Source organism: Lepidothrix coronata, unplaced genomic scaffold (assembly GCF_001604755.1).
Source record: "Lepidothrix coronata isolate B3197 unplaced genomic scaffold, Lepidothrix_coronata-1.0 Scaffold55, whole genome shotgun sequence".
In the NCBI taxonomy this organism is placed as follows: Eukaryota; Metazoa; Chordata; class Aves; order Passeriformes; family Pipridae; genus Lepidothrix; species Lepidothrix coronata.
Window position 1 is genome coordinate 493,529 of NW_016690235.1, and position 18,637 is coordinate 512,165.

Below are 18,637 nucleotides of genomic sequence, written 5' to 3' on the forward strand. Positions count from 1 at the left end.
AAATGCAAAGAAGGAAAAATCCAGTTATTCTACTTAAAAAAGCAAGTTCTTTTTTGTTCTGTTTTGTTGCAAAACCCAAACATTTTGGTGTCCTGTTAACAGTGCCATAGTAACACTCACCAGGTGTTTCCCACCCAAGATACACACAGCAAAGCAGTATGAGACCAGGTTAAGTTCCCATTGCCTCTCTGTCATTCAGGCCAAGCTTATGTCAGGCCATGTAGCACACCCATGGCTTTGCACCAGGGCTCAGACACTTGCTCCTCATCTTCCCTTCAAGCCTCTTAACAGAGGAGGAGGCAGCAGGGAAAGGAAAGTAGCCCATTCTCCCTCCCTAGCCCACCTGCAGTGTTTCATGTGGTGCAGAAACATTGGTGCATGCTGGACAGCTTCTCCTCCCACACATCTACAGACTGACTCTCAAGAAAGCTCACCCCATCACCTCCATACCACACCTGCAGAGAGAGGCATGGAGAGTGACTTGCCCTAGGACTTCCCAGCAGAACAGAAACGGGTCCTGTGTCTTCACTGCAAAGCGTCTGCCACACCCAGAGCGCTTAGGGAAACCTGCTGAGAGGGGTCCTCAAATCCTCTGCAAAGCACAGAAAAGTAAGCATCTGCAGATGAGGCCTTTGGGGGCTTCTGCAGACATGAAAAAATGCTGCCACAGAGCACAGGGCTTGATCTGTGCTCAACGGGGAAAAGAAAGGTCACCAGCCTGATTCAGAAACTCGTTTTAATACTGATGTCAGCATCAAAAAGACCTCCTAGCATCCTGCAGTGAAGTCTCATGCTTTAGGCAATGTACAGAATAGGTCCTTTTAATACAGCTAGATGCAGGCTGGAAACAAAGAGACAACCCTCTTTAAAGCTCCAAACCAAACATTTAATCTAGTATGTTGTTCACTGCACCCACCACCACTTATAGAACTGTGTAAGTAATCAGTGCTTTGACTGACAGCCCACATGTTAAGTACTATTTCAATATAAACACCACATATAATGGCTCAGTTTTATACATGTCATCAATCACTACTTCTTAGAGGATAGCCTGTCACAACACAGCAGTGACACCCAGTCAGTCATTTATGTTACAGCATCTTTCCTTAATCTGCAAAGGAAATTGCCCGATCTGCAGCTAACAGCTATAAAACCCAGGCTGAATTAAAGTTACATGAGTGAAACAGTACCCCAGAAACATTGTATTCCTGCAGTGCTGTGGTGTGGTGTGTGTTACTCCACAAGGCAGGTGGAAAATGCTAAAAAATAATGGGGTCAGCTTCTCATGCAGCTACATCAGAAGAGTTCTACCTCTACTTTGGCTCTGAATCCAGGTTGCAATGGTAGCAGTGGATTATTCTCTTCCTATGAGACCACTCAAGTATTGGTGATGTGTCATAGCATGGCACAAATGCAGGGAGTTTCCAGTGTAACAGTTCCCAGACATTTGCTTTCTCTCACTTTGCTGCATCTTGCTGAATAGAGACCAAAAGTTCTTTTGTAATTTTTTTTTAATGTGCTGTGGACCTGGTGGAAACTACTGAAAACACTGGTGAGGATCTACATTACTTCCTTGACTACTGCAAACATAAACCTGAGGACCTCCACTGCTCACCATCAACTGCATCATCAACTCTTCAGTTTGCATGGGTTCCAAAACTGGGTAAAAGCATAAAAAACAAGTCACAAAGCCCTCCTCAATGCAAGGGAACACCTCTGTATCAGAAAGGCCTGAGCTGCAAATTGATAGGAGACAGGAGAATGGGGAGGTGTTATATATGCTTGCACCTTTCTTATAAATCTTCTGTAGGTGTCTGTTGCTAGGCTTTAGGAATACTCTCAGCTAGTAAGATGGTCAGAACCAACCAACCAAAAATAATTGTTATCATTGATCTATCAAGACACGCTATTCTTAATTCCTTTTCCTTGTCATAGTGCACCCTTTGGAGCTGGTAGTGCTGTTACCTGTTTTACAGACTACAGCAGAAACATGAAAAAATAAATTGACTTGGAGATGCATTTCCTGAGGTCCTGCCCCCTCAGCTGCATCACTGCACAAAGGACCTGGTTGGAGCTTTTGTGTTTCCTATCTGATCCCACATCAGAGTTATTATTTCCAAGAAAACCAGAATGTGGCAGAAAAAGCCAGTATAACCCACCCTACTGTGGGATCCAGGGTAAACTTCCAACTTTGAATTTCAAAATGTGCCAAATATTTAAGATGTTCCATTTTAAACGAAGACAAAGAGATAGTGACCTGGAGAGATTAAACAGACAACCCAGTGGGAGCCAAGTGTTCCAGGATAGCTCATAACCATCAGATGGTCTCTCCCACAGAGAAACAGCTGTTTTCTGATCTTTTCATAATCTGATCTTAATGCAGCCAAGACTTAATATTATCAGCAGAGTTATCAAACTCAGGGTTGTTTTATTCAGCTCGCACACATACATACACTTGGATTCCCTGAAAAGGACATATCTGTAATTATATATGGTGGTGGAAAGGCTCTTGCTTTCATGACAGACAGATGTAGATTATTGATGTTCAGAGAAGATTTGTAAGAATAGTGGGAGTCACAAACCTGAGTTATTATTGCAAACAGTCTTAAACTCTGTGGGTTGTAAGCACTGAGATTTCACAGACATACGTTAAAAGTAAGGTGGGTTTTTTGGTGGTAATCACATCTCTGGCCAAAGTCTTCTCTACCAAATTTGTGTCCAGACTAAAAAAATGCTTCTGCAGCAGGCCTGCCTCCACCAAAATGCTTTCATTCAAGTGAAAAAGCCTAGTTAATCACACACAAAGCACTACATATCTCCATATCACTACACATACTTAGCTGGAGCTAAGTACTCCCCAGACTTTGCAGGTTGGCTGTTGCCCCTGTTCTGCAATTATCGGAAAGCAGCAATAGCCAACCTCTGGGAGATGGCCATATGCAGCCCACTAAAAAAGTTCAAGTAAACCACAGCCTGCTCCTACCTTTCTTTACTCCTATCTCCTCCTGTTTCAAGAGACTGTCAGCAGGCAAACGACTCTCGAGTCTACAGTCACAGTGAGCAGAGGTCACGCTGTTGTGCAAGGGAGGTTTGGTCAAGTCATAGAGGGGAAAAGCTGTGTGACCCTCTGACAAACATGCCCTCCTGGAAGCAATGCTACTGCTTCCCTGTCAGAACCAGCTGAATGCCACCGTCATACCACAGCATCCTTGAGTATCAGTACTCTTTCTTGCATGCAAAACCTAGAAAGCCAACAGCTGTTTATCACCATATCACAGGAATAACCCAGTGAAGGCCATTCTCCTGCCTTACTGCGAAAAGTGAGAGTGAGGGTAAGAGTAGAAGGTCTCCCCAGAAGAAGTGCCTCTAAGCATTTGTAGAAACATCATGAGACTGAGAGACAAGGAGAGCTAAACATTTGGAGAATGACATTTCTGGCACTTCTACTGTCTGGTACAGACTAACTTCCTTGGGGCAACTCCTGTACACATGCAGCAGTCACAGGCTTAAGTCACAAATATGCATTTTTTAATGTTATTATTTCAAACCCAACAATAACCAATTCACTAGGAAGTCCTAAGGTCAAATAAAGCACTTCCTGTGCCATAATAATTTTAAGCTTAAGCTTGGTGAGTCAGAGTCAAAAGAGGGGGGAAAACTCTGTGACTGGATGGACACTTTCATTAGTTTTTGACATCTAACAGCTTCAAAGCTCTGAAGGATAACAGGATCTAACCTTGTCAAATGCAGATTACTGAAGTAGAAGAAAGTGTTTCTGCATTTTTCTTGAATTGCTGCCCTACCTATCTGATGTTGTTACTAAATTCTTTAAACTGTTTAATGGTTAAATTTCCCTGTTTCCACTACATTAAATCAAGCTCTGTGTAGTTTAACATTTTCAGAAAAGGCTTTCACCAGCATGTAAAATCTGTAGTATGAGAAAAATTTATTTATTAATATACACTTGGGAAAATTTTATGGGTTTTAACAAAGAAAATTACACTTCTATTCAGCTGACCTCCTCCAAAAAAATTATCAGCAAAGTGTTTTATTACTCTAAAATTAAAAAGCTTTAGATCTGTCAGAGAAAAAAAGACACAGATTGCAAGCAAATGAGCATGGGAATATTCATTCATCGGTCTCCATGAAGTTGAGTCACTAGAACAAAGTTTAGTCACCTGTATATTTTTTTTAAGGTATACAGTGGTCTGACAAGTGGATGCTCTCTCAGATATTAGCGCTGGTTTCCAGTTTGCATTCACTTTCACTACTTTCTTCCTACAACAGCTTGAAAAGATATGAGATGCAATTTGGCTGCTGGCAAAGCCAACAGTAAAATACACATTTAATGGGACTACTGCATGATCTTCACATGCCAGGAAATTTGTAGCTATGACAAGCAAATAAGAATTTATCTCCTCCTATGAAGACTGATTGGATCACCCTTTTTAGGCAGTGGATACTGGAAATCACCAATGAACAGTGCAAAACAGCAGCGCTCTTGGGACTTCGATTTCTACAAGGCTTCCTTCCTTCTCCACCTGACTGTACACGAGCCATTGCAGCACAAAGATTCTAAAAATGCATTTTCTAAATAAAAAAATGTTTTCATTTGTTCAAAGTATGATTTCCACTTCATCTAGTTGTCTGGTTTTGGTTTCCTCAGGGACAGTGGAAAAGAGAAGTGTTGAATGCCATCTTTACCTCGCATTTGACTTCTTCCACTGAACACTTACAGTGGCATCTCTGGGGCATGAGGCCACGCAATTTCCTATCTCCTTTCAAAGCTGCTCTGAGATGCACTACCATAAATTGCTGCAATGCAAAATGGGATTTATTTCTTCTGTGCCTCAACCGTGGGATATTTACACAGATTCCATCTCCATTTGTCAGGAATAAATATACCAATTCCAGCTCTCCAGGTTTGCCCAATGCTGCAGCATTGCACAGCAGGACACTACAGCTGCTCCCTGGGGCACACTACGGAGAACAGCAGAAACAAAAGGTATTTTACAAGAGTACAGAAGAAATTCATATAGCTGGTACTTAGGTGATACACAGGCATAATATACTCAGCTCACAGCTGGACTGGAGTGTGTCATTTTAGCTGCCTTGTTTCACCTGGATTATAACCTAGCCTGCAACCACCTTCAGGTCTACCTGCCCTGCCTCATCCCTCTCCTATGTCCATAGCTATTACCTTTAAAGGAGGGTTATAAAAACAAATTATTTGGACCTTTATATAATTGACATTCAGAGACTCAACTCTTCATAGAGGTGCAGGATATAAAAGTTGCACTTAGAGTTTTCAATACTGCAAACCCAAAAATATTAGAAAACTTTAAAAAAATGTAAACCCCCATGTGCTTCAAAATAACTGCCTAAACTTTCTTCAGAAATGTTCACTTCTAAAACATGTTTGCTTTTTTTCAGAGCTCAGGTTAAATAAATCAGATAGTTTCGTGAAATTGAAGTGCTGCTGGAGCTCATAAGTGGCAAAACATTACCTAGAATGTGAAGCTAATGTCAGCTTTATGTGGAGCATGCATCTTTGCATTCAGCCATATAATGTTCTAATAGTTTCCATACAATTCATGGCTAACACCATTAGAAAACTCAAAGTACTGGTTTCAGTTTAAGACTAAAGAAAAGAGAATTTTTTTGCCAATTATTTTCTTCAGGTTACATATTTAACTCTAGAAAATAAAATTCTTTTTTTACCCAGGACTTTTTGGCAATATAGAGAAATGTTGCCCTTTCAAAGTATGTTAGTTACTTTCATGCTCTGTGGCAGAAGGAACTCAAGGAATGATTGTGATTGCCTAACCTACCCTCTGAACTGGAAGCTGGATGATGCATGGCAGAAGTGATGCACTTGTTTTCCAAAAGGACTTGGCTTGGCACCACTCCAGAAAGTGTTGTATACACATCCTCAGCAGAGTATCAGTTTTTCTTCCAAATAAGTTTCCAATCCAAAAAGCATATTAAAAGTGCATTCTGGACTGGAGTCCTTGTATCTAAGTATATGCTTCTGTAGTAGTGTAGCGATAAACTGGACTAGGTCATTATATGTTTTGAAGGTGGAAGAGGGCACAACTGAACAACATTCACGTGCATACAATGACTTGATTCATAAGCCGCTAAGAGAAAATAACAAGAAAAACAAAAATGCGGAGAGAAAAAACCCGTAAAGATCTGAGACACACCTCCTTTGTTGAACTAAGCTTATAATTTAAAAATTATACAGATTTTCATGGCAAACCCCCATGTCTTACATAACCAAGCTAAGTGCTTAAATTTTCAGAAAGGTGTTCACCTCTACTCATTCAGAGAAACCCAGTTTTGCAGATGTGTATACAGATCTCAGAAGCACTGATTGCTCAGCTAACAGTTTAACTAGTGGGCTGGTTTGCACAAAATAACTAGTATAAATTTATATGGCATTTTGGAAAATTTGGCACAGTGGAATTTTGTGCCTCTCTGCAAGCCCCGTGGAAGAAGAATGAGAAACTGGGCCCAAGCATGCATTGCAGTTTAGTCTTCTCTAAGGAGAACGTAAATGTAGAACATGTAAAACATTCCACCCCACATCACCAGAGGCTTAGCATGTTCTCAGCTACAGCCTACCACCAGTTTTAATGTCATTGCATGTAAGAAATAACTTTAATAAGCGTATTTGAGAAAGCAATGCAAGAGATCTTGGAGAGATGAGCCAGGGCTATGAAGTTTGCTGGCTTTTGATTCACTTTAGACAGCAGCTGAGCAGCAGAGCTGGGAAATAGGGAGGGAAATAAAGATGTAGGGGAGAGAAGAGAAAATAAGAACAAAGGATGTGAAAAAAACATAACACTGAAGAGAGAAATTAAAACCAGATGAAGATCCTCATCATCTGAAATTTAATTTATATCAGTGTTTCAAATGAGGCAGTCTAACTGGGGTAGCAAGCAGAGAAACAAAGAAAAGGAGAATGTAATAAATATTTTATTACATTAATCATAATAAGCTGCACTTTAAGTCTTGGCCAAAGAGTATCCTTAAATCAAGCTGAGAATATGAGCAGACTCAAGAGCATGAGGACCACATGACTGTAATTAACATAATAAATCATACTGTGAACTTTCTACACAAGCTGACAGTACGTGGTTGATATATTGCTTATTAGAGACTGCAGACATTTTTTTCTCTATTTTATTAAAGTGTCATTGGTAGTGAATCAAAAGCTACCCTTCTCTGTTCTGGCTGAACTATCTATTGCAGGTGTAAGAGCATCTGTTGACAGCTCGTGCCATTTACTTCTGGTAACAGACAGCAGCACACACATCCCAAAGAACTGCATTTCAGTATATTTTCTCTCATCCCCGTCTTTAATTTAGCGAAGTACTCCAACTGACTTGTTACCGACCTTGCAGTTTTATTTCTGAAATTCTCTGTTGGTGATTTCGCCCAGCCAGACCTTTCCTTTCACTACATAATCTCCAGTCAGAGTGAAGCGGCTATGAAGGGCACAAACTCTATGAAGAGCTGTCATGGGTTAAGACTGGCCCCCCCTGAGAGTTCGGGATGGGGGGGCTCAGAGGTGATTGGGTGCCAGGGCAGTGCTCCCTGGAGAGACAATCACCATCCATGTTGTTCGCTTCTGCTCAAAATCATATATCACAGCACCAGCTGTGGCTGTGTTTCTGTTGGTGTCTGCTGCGTGTGGGTGAAGAAGGCCAGGGGGTGGCTGGGCTCCTTCTTTCCCTCTCAGGGGGGAAGGGGAGCCCTGCAGCCCCCAACTCTGCCTAGGCCAGAGTTAGAGGCAGCATTTGGAGTGTGTGCTGTGAAAGAAGAGATTCACAGCACCTGAGAGGTAAGGGAGAAGGCTAGGCCCTCTTTTCCCCCCCTGCAGCTGCGGGACGCTTGGGACAGCGTATAGCTGGACCGAACTCTGCCTGTGGCCAAGGCTAGGGGGCTTTTTCCTCCCCCACTGCATTTAGGCTGGTGGGGGTGGATTTTAAGTCTCAGCATTTAAGCTGAGCCAAGAGACGGGCCAGAGGAGGAGGCTTGACGCTCCGGAGAAGAATCCCAGGTGAAACTGGAGATGGGCCAAGAGCTCGGGAGTTGCCCCGCCAAAGCTTACCAGGGGCAGCCGAAAACTGACTCAGAGGACACTTGATAAGCTGAACTACACTGCAGCAGCCTACGGACCGAGGTATGAGACCGAGAGGGAGAGATCATACAACAGAAATGACACAGACCGAGGAGAACAGACTCAAAGCTACTTTCTTGGACTTCGTGAGAAGAAAAACTGCAACAAACAGCTGAAGGTTGGTTAGGGAGTGTTCAGGGGCCCAGAACATTCCCACGAGAGAGACTGCGTTACCCAGCAGCCTGAAAAGGCTTCTCCTGGACTAAAGTTAAAGGGAGGGGCTTAAAAGGACTGATAGAAATATAATATATATATATATATAGTTACCTTTAGTTTGTATAGTATTTATTTGTGTAAATAAATGTATATACTTCCCCCTTCCCCTATAGAAGCCTCTGGCCTGAAAGTTTCTCTCCAGTGTTAGGAAAAATTGTGGGAAGGTGTGGGGGGAAGCCTGGAAATTGGATTTTGGATTTCTAATGTGGCTCAAACTACCACAAGAGCTCACAATTTACAACCTTGTGCTAAACTGATTTCCATGCACACTTTTAAAACATCTATTTCCTTTGCCTTCACTGGGTCAGAAAAGCAGTATTGAGGACCAGTTCTTTACACACTTCTCCAGAGAGGATGAAGTTCAACACTTCAAGTGAAACAGCTTCTAAGGCGGACTTTTAGCCTGCTTTTCTGTTTGGAGCCTGTGCGGAGAGTACTCTCCTAATCACACTCCAGAAAAAAAAAAAAAAAGATGACTTTGAACTTTACTTTAACCTTTGCAAACACAACTCTCATCATATTAGAAAGGGATGGAAGTTCAAAGATGCAAAGGTCTTACAAGGCTGGGGGAGACTCAACAAGCTGGGAATACATCCCAGCTTACAGAAAGACCACAGACCTCAGGCATTAGATACTCTGCTAGGCAGCTGCTCACACACCCTGGCAGACCACAGTGCACACACACGATTAGCCATGGCACGTCCAAGCATTTGCCAGGACAAGGAGTACCAAGAGGTGCAGAAGCAGCTGGAAATTCTACACAGAGAGGAGACAAACCTATAAGAAAAGCATATTTATCAGGAATTAGACTGTTGTTCATGGCACAACTGATTTATTTCTGTCCTTGAATAAATGTTTAAAATTAATCATAGTTTCATTGAGTAAATATTTAGCCACATTTTGCAGCTCTACTTGAATAAAGCCTCCTTAAATAAAATGAGGAGTTTCAATGTTGTCTAGCTACTCAGAGAGCATATATATATAACAATACCTCTCTGCTGTTAAGAATATTGTTATTATTTCTCTTCTGTATTTACACGGTCAAAGTCTTCCTGTCAGGATTGTACTGTTATTCCATAAAAATGTTCTTCTATACAGGACATGAACAATCAGTTCCCCTGCTACTGAATGAGTTCATACCAAAACTGACACAAACGAATTAACGTAAGAGTTGACATGGGGTATAGTTTAATGGATAAATTGTGGATGTATGTTATATGTATATATGGCTATCTTATTATGCACTAGCATAATAAGCAGTCTGATGCATTTAACAATTGTGTAAGTGAATGGTAAATGGGACAAGTTATTTGCCCAAGTTTTCTGAGGTCTGTGTCAACTCACAGGACAGGAAGGAGAGGCAAAAAGCCACTTCTTTATACAGACTGAAAAAATAAAATGGAAATCTGTGAGCAAAAAGCAAAATGTATATCAGCATGCAGGCATGAATGCTGTGCTGTAATGCCACGAACAGTCTTCACGTTTGTTAATCTGTTTTCTTGGATTTATACTCAGTAAGACAAATCAGGTTCCAAACAAGTGGCAGTGTTCCATTTGCCAAGAGTAAAGGATAGAAAAAACCAAACAAACCATAACCTGGCACACCAACATGACTAAAGGACACAGCCCATCACAATCAGAAGAGTGCTCCAAATTGTGGACAAAATGAAATTACTTCCATACAAAAACATCAGTGCTTCTGTGGCTCATTCATACTGCTATCCTCGACCAGTCACTGTAGTAAAGCAGAGATTAGGTAGATACCCAGTTAAGAGAGAGGTGAGTGTAAACAGAAAACTGAACCAAGATATTCAAGGATCAGAGATGAACAGTCTTATTTTTCACAGGCTTGATCTTTGGGTATGGGCTTCCTGCTTAAAATAATTCAGTAATACAGCACATTGAGCTTTTTGTGACCTTGAGTAGAATAGTTCAGAGAAAATCTTTTCCTTCAATGAACAAAACAGACAGCCAGCTTTCTTCTTTCATTTCCCCCTGGAAGTGTAAAGCAGTAAGCAATTAATTAAATACTATTAATCAATTGTTTCATGGTTTCAAGTGATGTTTCCATCATGAAGACCTAGTTAATGAAAAGCTACAACAGACCACAGTGTCACTGACAGTCATCCTGAGTTTGATCAAAAGGAACACATCCAGTTACTGTCAGTAGTTGCCTGCCATCAAACCCCACCTGGCTACAACCTCCTTTCAGGTAGTTGAAGACAGTGATAAAGTCTCACGTCAGCCTCCTTTTCTCCAGGGTAAACAACCCCAGCTCCCTCAGCCACTCCTCATAGGACTTATGCTCTAAATCATTCACCAGGTCTGTTGCCCTCTGTTGCTTCAGCACCTCAAGGTCTTTCTTGGAGTGAGGGACCCAAAAATGAACAGGGAATTTGAGCTGTGGCCTCACCAGTGCCAAGTACAAGGGAGTGATTACTTCCTTAGGCTTATTTACTGAAGTACCAACCTTCTATAAAGTGGAAAATCACTCTCAGAAGGTACTCTGACCTAAACCATCAAGTCCCTTTCCCTTTCTGTTTCAGCAACCCTATGTGAAGTACAAAAGAAAAGTGCAGAAAAATACTTAAAATATTCCACCTAAGAGCTCTACACAAATATCAGACAACCCCAGATGTATTGCATTTTATAATGGTCATGTTCAGACAGAGACTTATATGAACACCTGGAACCAACACAGATGTCCTCACTGAGAGCAGAGCAAGAGTCAAACCATGTTACATGCCAATTATGAAAGGCTGCAATCCCCTTCCTGTGACAAGAGCACAGGAACAGAACTAGATCTTTGCCCAAGTCACCAGGCTAAGCTGATTATCAGCTAATTATCTGGCATTCTGACACACCAGTTAGAGAAAATAAAAGAATGGAGAGGATGTCAGAGCAGAGACATCAGAGCCAGCAAAGCTAAGTACTGCCCTCACCACAGACCAGGATCCACCACGGCACACATTCAAATGCTGATACTGTTCAATAACCACGATGGCAGGACAGTGAGTAGCACTGTGATGGTATCACAGAATATCATTTGCCACATCTCTGACAAAAGCAACAACCCTAGTCAATTTATTTAGATGATTTTTCACTTTGCATCTCACTACTCTTTGTGTTCTGCACAGTTTGTACATATGGATTTGATATCTTTTTTTTTCATGGAGCTCTTTGCTCTTCTATTTATAGTGCTGGACTAATGTTGGACCAGAGATACCTTGCTGCACTCTCTTGTTAATACAAAGCACATCTTCACCCTCAGTTTTCAGGTGAAAAGCAAGTATTCTTCCTAAATTCTTCAGCAATTCTGTTTGCAAAGTAAGTCCTGCCTCTCTGAGAATCAAAACTTATTTCATATAAAACAAGATCTGCCCTTCTCTGAGCCATTGTCTTCCTCCATATCCTTCTGCAATAACACCAAATCTTTTCCATTTCTGGTTTTAGACATCAAAATGTCACTAATTTCTCTAAGTGTATGTACTGCAACCTAAAGAATGATGTTTCTTACTCATCTTCAATCTCCACTGATGTGATCTACCTTGCCTTTGCTGGTTCTTGGAGACAGAAAAGCAGACCAAGTGTTAGCAAAAGCAAAGAACAAAAGAGCCTGTTTGGGAAATAGAAATTGCAGAAATTTCCTGCTCTCCATCATTGCAAAAAATTTCTCTCCTAACAGATGCAGGTCCTCTCAGTTTTTCCAGAAAAAGAAAAGGAGGATTAAATAGTACATACATATATTCTTGAAGGCTTTGCTAATAAAGTGGTAATGAAAGACCTGAAAATTCACAGAAAAATGTCCACTTATTAGTGCTGAAATGTAACAAAAAATAATCCAGTATATGCCACAATGCTTAGATGGACACCTAAACCCAACAGAAATCAGTGCCTAACTTAACTGAATTTTCACTGGGATGCCACCTCTCTTTTGAGACATGAAAATATCTTTGTAAGGTCCCTGCTTATACATTCTGTCACCATGCCATCATTAAAACCTTTTACTCTTAAAAGAGAGTAAAAGAGGGGGAATAAAACCCTCTTTGAAAGAGCGATTAGTCCAAAAGCATAATGTTTCTTAAACTGGCCTAAGCTAACATATATCATCAAGATTTTTGATTTCATGGAGAATCTCACTCAAACTTTCATGATCTATGAGATTAGCATGCATGAAAACTATCAGCTGTGGCTGGTACAAATGCAAGGACATGTTACTTCAGCTAAAACTCAAAGTGCTGGTTGGACTGCAGCCTTTAATCATAACTTATTTAAGGCCTTAGTCCTACAGATCTTAGACCTTATACTACCAGTTGCCTACTGTGGTGGTTTGGGCTAGGCCTTCCTTGGTGACCAGTTTGTAACCAAGGAAGGGTCCAGATTTACCCAGTATTCCCTACGATTTTTACGTAAGCCAGGCTATAAGAAGAAAGGAGGAGAGGCCTTCGCTCTCTTTCCTTCAGGCGGCTTGGAGGTGCAGGTCCCCTGCTGTTGAGTCTGCCGTGTTGGGGAGCGAGGCCTGGTTAGGCCTTGTCGACCTTGGGAGACAGAGGTTGCCGGCGATCATTCCGGAGCAACTCTCAGTTGTCCCAGGAGAGTAGTGAGCTATTTTCTTTGCTAACTCTTTTAGTTGTTAGATATTGGGTCACTAATTGGGATATCTATATATTTTATTTTAGTTTTGTTCCCTTTTCCCTTCCCCCTTCCCTTTCCCTTGTGGAATTGTATATTTTAACTGTATATAAGTGTAAATATATTTATATATCTCACTTTGGTTGTCTCTCTCTCGTTTCGGGTTTTTCTTAGTTTTTTTTCTCCCTCTTCTCCCTGAGGTTTGGGGGTGGGGGAGGAGACTTCTGGTGGTAAGGTTTGGAGACTTGGCAGGGAGCCAGCTTCAAACCATATCACCTACTTAGACCTTATACTATCAGTTCTAATGGGACCAGGAACAAAGCCTCACATATTTTAAAATTAACCAACACTTTGGAGGGGACAAGAGAGAATTTAAATTCCCTGCTTACTTTCAACTGAACCTTTGTTTGTTTGTCAAGCAGGCACTGAGCCTATAAAATAATAAAAGCTCTAGGCTCTTCAATGTAATTAGTTCCTGACTTTTTTTACATAAGAATTATACTCATCCTTATATCTAGCTGACAGAAAATTTTTGCATAGGATAGATAAACATCTTCTTGTAGTTCAATATAGCTCAAATTTTACATATCATGAACCACTTCCAGTACACTGCTCTTTGTTAGGAGACAACCTAATGAAATCATTGTACACAAGCAATTACCCTAATCTAATCTTTACTCAAACCTCCATGTTTTATCAAGAATCTGCTGTGCAGAATTATGCATCTGTAATAAATTCACTTTTCTGTATTTGCTTACTTTTCTGCAACTTGAAGATTTATTAATGCCAGCCCTTCTTTCCCAAAGGAGCAAGCTCTATGGAAATGGGAGACTTCACTCATGTATCAAGTTCTAGTCATATGTCAATCATTTTACCCTCATTAAAATGCCACTACCACTGAGCAGAGTAACAGCATATGCCAACAACACTATACCAGGAAAGGAACTGTGTAACACATTTTTGGAAGAGCACAAGAAATTTATCTACAGAGAACATAACTGATTGAAGTGGAATTTGGATAGCACTTTGAGAACCACATCACTGTCTTTGGAAAATGCACTAGAAGGTTTTGAGGGTCGATTTATGCAGTGGGCAAATTTGTCCAGGAGCAATCCCACTTTGTCCTAACAGTGAGACATTAGACATGGACCAACTCTGGTCTTGAAACTCTACAAAAGTGAAAACGCAATGCTGCATGCATGCCTCTAAGGTTTAACCCTAAGCAGTAACAACTGCTGATCTTGTTTGGCTTCTGAGGACCTGGAAAAACACTTTAGATTTTTTAACGGATCTGTTAAAAGTAAATCACTCTCCCAGATAACACACACCTAACACAAAAAAATTCTTCCTAGGTTTCTATTCTGTTGTCCCAGATTGCAAGTTTGAGACTAAGCAAGTTGCAAGGGCACGTTGGTAGAAACCAGCTCTACTATATATAGTAATGACAGACTACTAACTGAGGAAGGCAGAATAAATAGATTTACCACACAATTTGGATTGAATGGTGTCAGGCATCCCACCTCTCTCATATTTAGCTGAATAGAGTCAATTCTAAACCAGATGGATTTTTGTAAGGGAATTTCCACAAGGGATGCTACATGACAGGACTATTGCAAAAAAACATCTCAAAGATGCAGGCATGCAGAAATGGGTCCCAAAGAAGAATATACTTTGGTATCACTAAGACAGTTACCATCCTTTCTAATTTCTAATGCTTAGCAGGGTTTTACTTAGTAAAACTCGGTATTTAACTTTGTCTGTTGTTTCATCTGGCAACAAGATCTGCAGGTTCTTGCCAATTAATAGCTTTACTAGCATTCAATCAGATCTCAGGATGTCCAGGTTGAAGTATCATCCACTCTGTTAAAGTCATTGTTTTCAGTGCTTACCTGCCCAGGACTGCATATAAGCAGTGTTTTCCCCCTTCATTGTTTGGCTGTACTCTGATCAGACAGTCCAAGGCTGAATCAGCAAGGGAGCACATGCAGAACTCACTCCTGCCCACATCTCCTCCCAGAGTGGCACCACTCATCAGCTATAAGAGTAAAGTGAGCACTGTCTGCACTCACATCAAGAGGGAGCTGGCAAATCTGCTCAAAAAAGATTTCCACTCCCTCTTGAAGACCTATAGTTAACAGTTAGTTATTCTGCACATCAGATAATCATTCAGCAGAAGTAAGCTGTTTCAACATGTTCTTTATCCAATAATGTTGATCTGGTTTTGCCAGTTCTTTGTGCACTGACAGCAGTTGGAGATGAAAAAATTATGGACATGGGGCATGAGTGCTCTCACCAAGAAAAGGGAAAAAAAATTAATTTTATTATGGCTTAAATTGTTATCAATTTCATGGTTAAGGCTGTAGTAATACTCATCTCTGCAGACTGCTCTGATTTACAGGCAAGGGAAATAGTTTAATAATTTACAGAAGTGCAAACCTCTCTTCTGGTACTCTCCTTGTGCTCTGTGCCTCTTTGCTCCATGTCCAATGTCACTCTTCTGACAGGGTGAAGGCAACACCTGACCCCCTACCTCCAGGCTACACTGGATGAGACCATTTCTTTCTCATTCATCAAAAGAGTGCATGAGTTTCATGTCCTCCCTGACCCACGCACACAGCAAGGTGGCTGCATGCTTTCTCCCATGAAACAAGTGTAACCAAAATGGACCTAAAAAAGCATTCTCCCTGTGGCTGCAGTATACTTCCTCATGGTCTTTGCTCAGCTGAGGTCTTCCAAATCCTCTTCCAAGTCTGTGTAGGTTCTCTACCTACTGACTTATATGCCAGCAGGACCCTGATGCAATGCAGCACATCCTCCCAGGCTGCCCCCTCACTGAGCCATGCCTGCTGACCACCCCCAAAATGCTGCTGTCCCTCACCTCCCGCCCAGTATCCTACCTGGCATCAACTGCACCACTGCCTCGGGAGTGGTGGTGGGCACGGCATGAGACTGCTGCTGGCTGGAGCTGACCTCAGGCTCAGCACTCACCGAGGGCGAGCCAGCCACCTCACCACCTGGAGTCAGCTGTGGGACAGATGGGAGAGTCTCCTCAGCAGCCGGTGGCTCCTCTTGACCAGGCAGCTGCAGCGCTGAGAGAGGGATGCTGATGGGTTTCCCAGTGGTGGTAGTGGCATTGGAGCTGGTGGCTGGCACTTGCAGGGCAGCCACAGGGCCACTGCCTGCCCCCCGTGCTGGGGAGGCCAGAGGTCCCCGGGGCGGCCGCTGTGGGGCCATGCGGGGCAGGCCGGGCGGGGAGGAGCAGAGGCGCTGGGGGTCGGGGTCGGGGCCGGGGACAGGCTGGGGCACAGCTCTGGTGGGTACCAGGCAGGAGGGGCCGGCCGGGGGCTGTGGCTTGGGCTTGGACATCTGCGTCAGGGCCAGGGCCGGCCCGTCGGCACCGGCAGTCAGCTCAGCATTGGCCACTATATAGTAGTCCTCAGGGAGCTCCTGCTTGATCTTCTTGAGGAGCACGTCACTGCCGCCCTCATCAGCAGGCTGCGCCTGGGCAGCCGTGGGCAGCCCGGCAGCCGGACGCTTGCGGGGACCGGCGGGGGCACGGTGGGGGTGCGGCTCAAAGTCGCTGTCCTCGTCGGTGACAGAGGACTCACAGACCATGTCGAAGAGAGTGGCCTCATCCTCGTACTCCTCCACAGGCTCACCCAGCTCCGATGGCTCGCTGCAATAGGAGAAGTCGCAGGAGTCGCGAGTGCGGGTGCAATCCAGCTTGGTCTTCCCCGTCCGACCCGGGTAGCGCTCCAGGGGGCTGGCCTGTGCCTCTGATGGCACACCCAGCATGCTGGGACTGTCCGAGTTGAAGCTGCGGCTGTCCTGGAAGCAGACACGCTCCTGGGAGCCAGCCCGGCAAGTGGCAGCCAGGGGCCAGTGGTAGGCATGGCCAGCACTACAGCCCCACATGGCCGTCAGGTTGCCATGGGCCCCCTCGGAAAGCAGGTGCTTGAGGTTGGGGATGAGGCTGCAGATGGTCCCATGGCTGTGGGCCCAGCTCACCAGCTTGGAGAGGTTTTCGGAGGAGGTATGAAGGCAGTCCTCCATAGCACAGGATCAACAACACCTCGGTGCTGGGAAGTCAGTGGAAGACGCAATTCAGATCACACGGTCCTGGCACTCATGGTCGCATGTTGCCAAGCTCATGCTTGCTGCTTACCTGCAAACAGAGAGCAAAATCCCACTCTTCAGCAATCCCAAAGGACAACCACATTTGTACAGGCAAATGAAACATTTGTAAGCTTAGCTAAATCCATTTCACTCTCATTCTCATGCCCTTCAAAACATGTTTCTCAAAACTTCACCTGCTTTTAAGCAGCCACATTCCTCATTCTGCCTGCAAAAAGCCTAAACCCAAAGGAAGGAACATCCTTGCAATACACAACTGAAGATAAAACAGATTTTCAAACAAGTCAGTTCAGTATCAGTGGCAATATGATTTGAAGCTTAAATTTCTGACAAAGTATAAATGCAGCCCAAAAGATGTTGACTGTGTCTTCATACCTAGGAAATTAAAATTAAACAAAATCTTAAAACATACAATTAATCTTGAACACCAGGGTGGCAATCAAGCACCAACTCAAACACACCAGATCTGAAGAAATTATGACATTTTACGTAATTTTTGAACATTTCTCAAATGAACCAAACATCTCCTTTTCAACTGAATTTGAGAGGCATCAAAGTGAAGGCCTGAATTTGAGTTTTCAATATAAGGGAGAATCAAACAGGGTCACGCTTCACTGTGCTATACTGATAATCATCAGCTGTTCAAGGGTTTAAGAAAAACTCAAAGGACCTGAAAGATTTAAGCCATAACCTTCCTTGAGCTCTGAGAGTTAACATTTTGCTTTTTTAATCATACTGTTTATTTTTCAAGAAAAACACTTGCCATTTTCATGGCAATCACAAGATCACAGCAAGGTCTGAGTGTCTCTGCACACACCTAATGCCAAAGAAGTCATCTCAGTGACCTCAGACAGATGAAGTATTTCTGAACTTCCACTCATTTCTGGAGGTCTGTTTGGAGGCTCTTCCTAATCTTCTCTCTCCTGTTCTTTGTGAAGAGGACCCACAAGTCTTGGAGTTTCTGTCGATCTCATTTCAATTCTATTCTCATATAAGCAGAAAAGCCCTTTACATTTTTTACAGCTGAAATGCAGCATTCATGACAATGTTACACCTCATTTTGTTCCCTATCCTCTTCCACATAAGCATTTTTAGATGCAAAATGAACCGTGTCATGGCTCAAAAAGATAGCTACACAATGGCTAACTGCCCCTGGAGAATGCTTTCCATAAAATCCACACAAATTACTACCTGCCCACATAGCTGCTCTTCAACATCACTTGCCAGTTAGCTGCAGAAAGCCAGTTTGCTCTGTGCCAAGGGAGATGAGGAGGCTGTGTTTCAATGGTTTTGCAGCCTGCACATCCCTGCTCACTCGCTCCCGTTCACCAGGCAAAGTTTGGCCTGTGCAAACCAAAACTGGAAACAAAATGGACAAGTACTGCCTACAATATTCTCCACAAGGTTTCTCATGGGTCTTTCCACCCCACCCAGGCACTGTGACTCTTTGGTGGGGTCAAAAATGGA

General features: G+C 42.8%; 1 protein-coding gene across 1 annotated transcript in view; it reads right to left on the bottom strand.

Moving 5' to 3' along the window:
* Positions 1–18,637, bottom strand: part of KIAA1958 (KIAA1958 ortholog) — a 53,586-nt gene that overhangs the window by 5,772 nt on the left and 29,177 nt on the right. The window contains exon 2 of the mRNA XM_017816464.1: positions 15,934–17,201. Coding sequence (XP_017671953.1) covers positions 15,934–17,089 — 1,156 coding nt within the window. The 5' untranslated portion in view covers positions 17,090–17,201. The remainder of the gene's footprint in view (positions 1–15,933; positions 17,202–18,637) is intronic.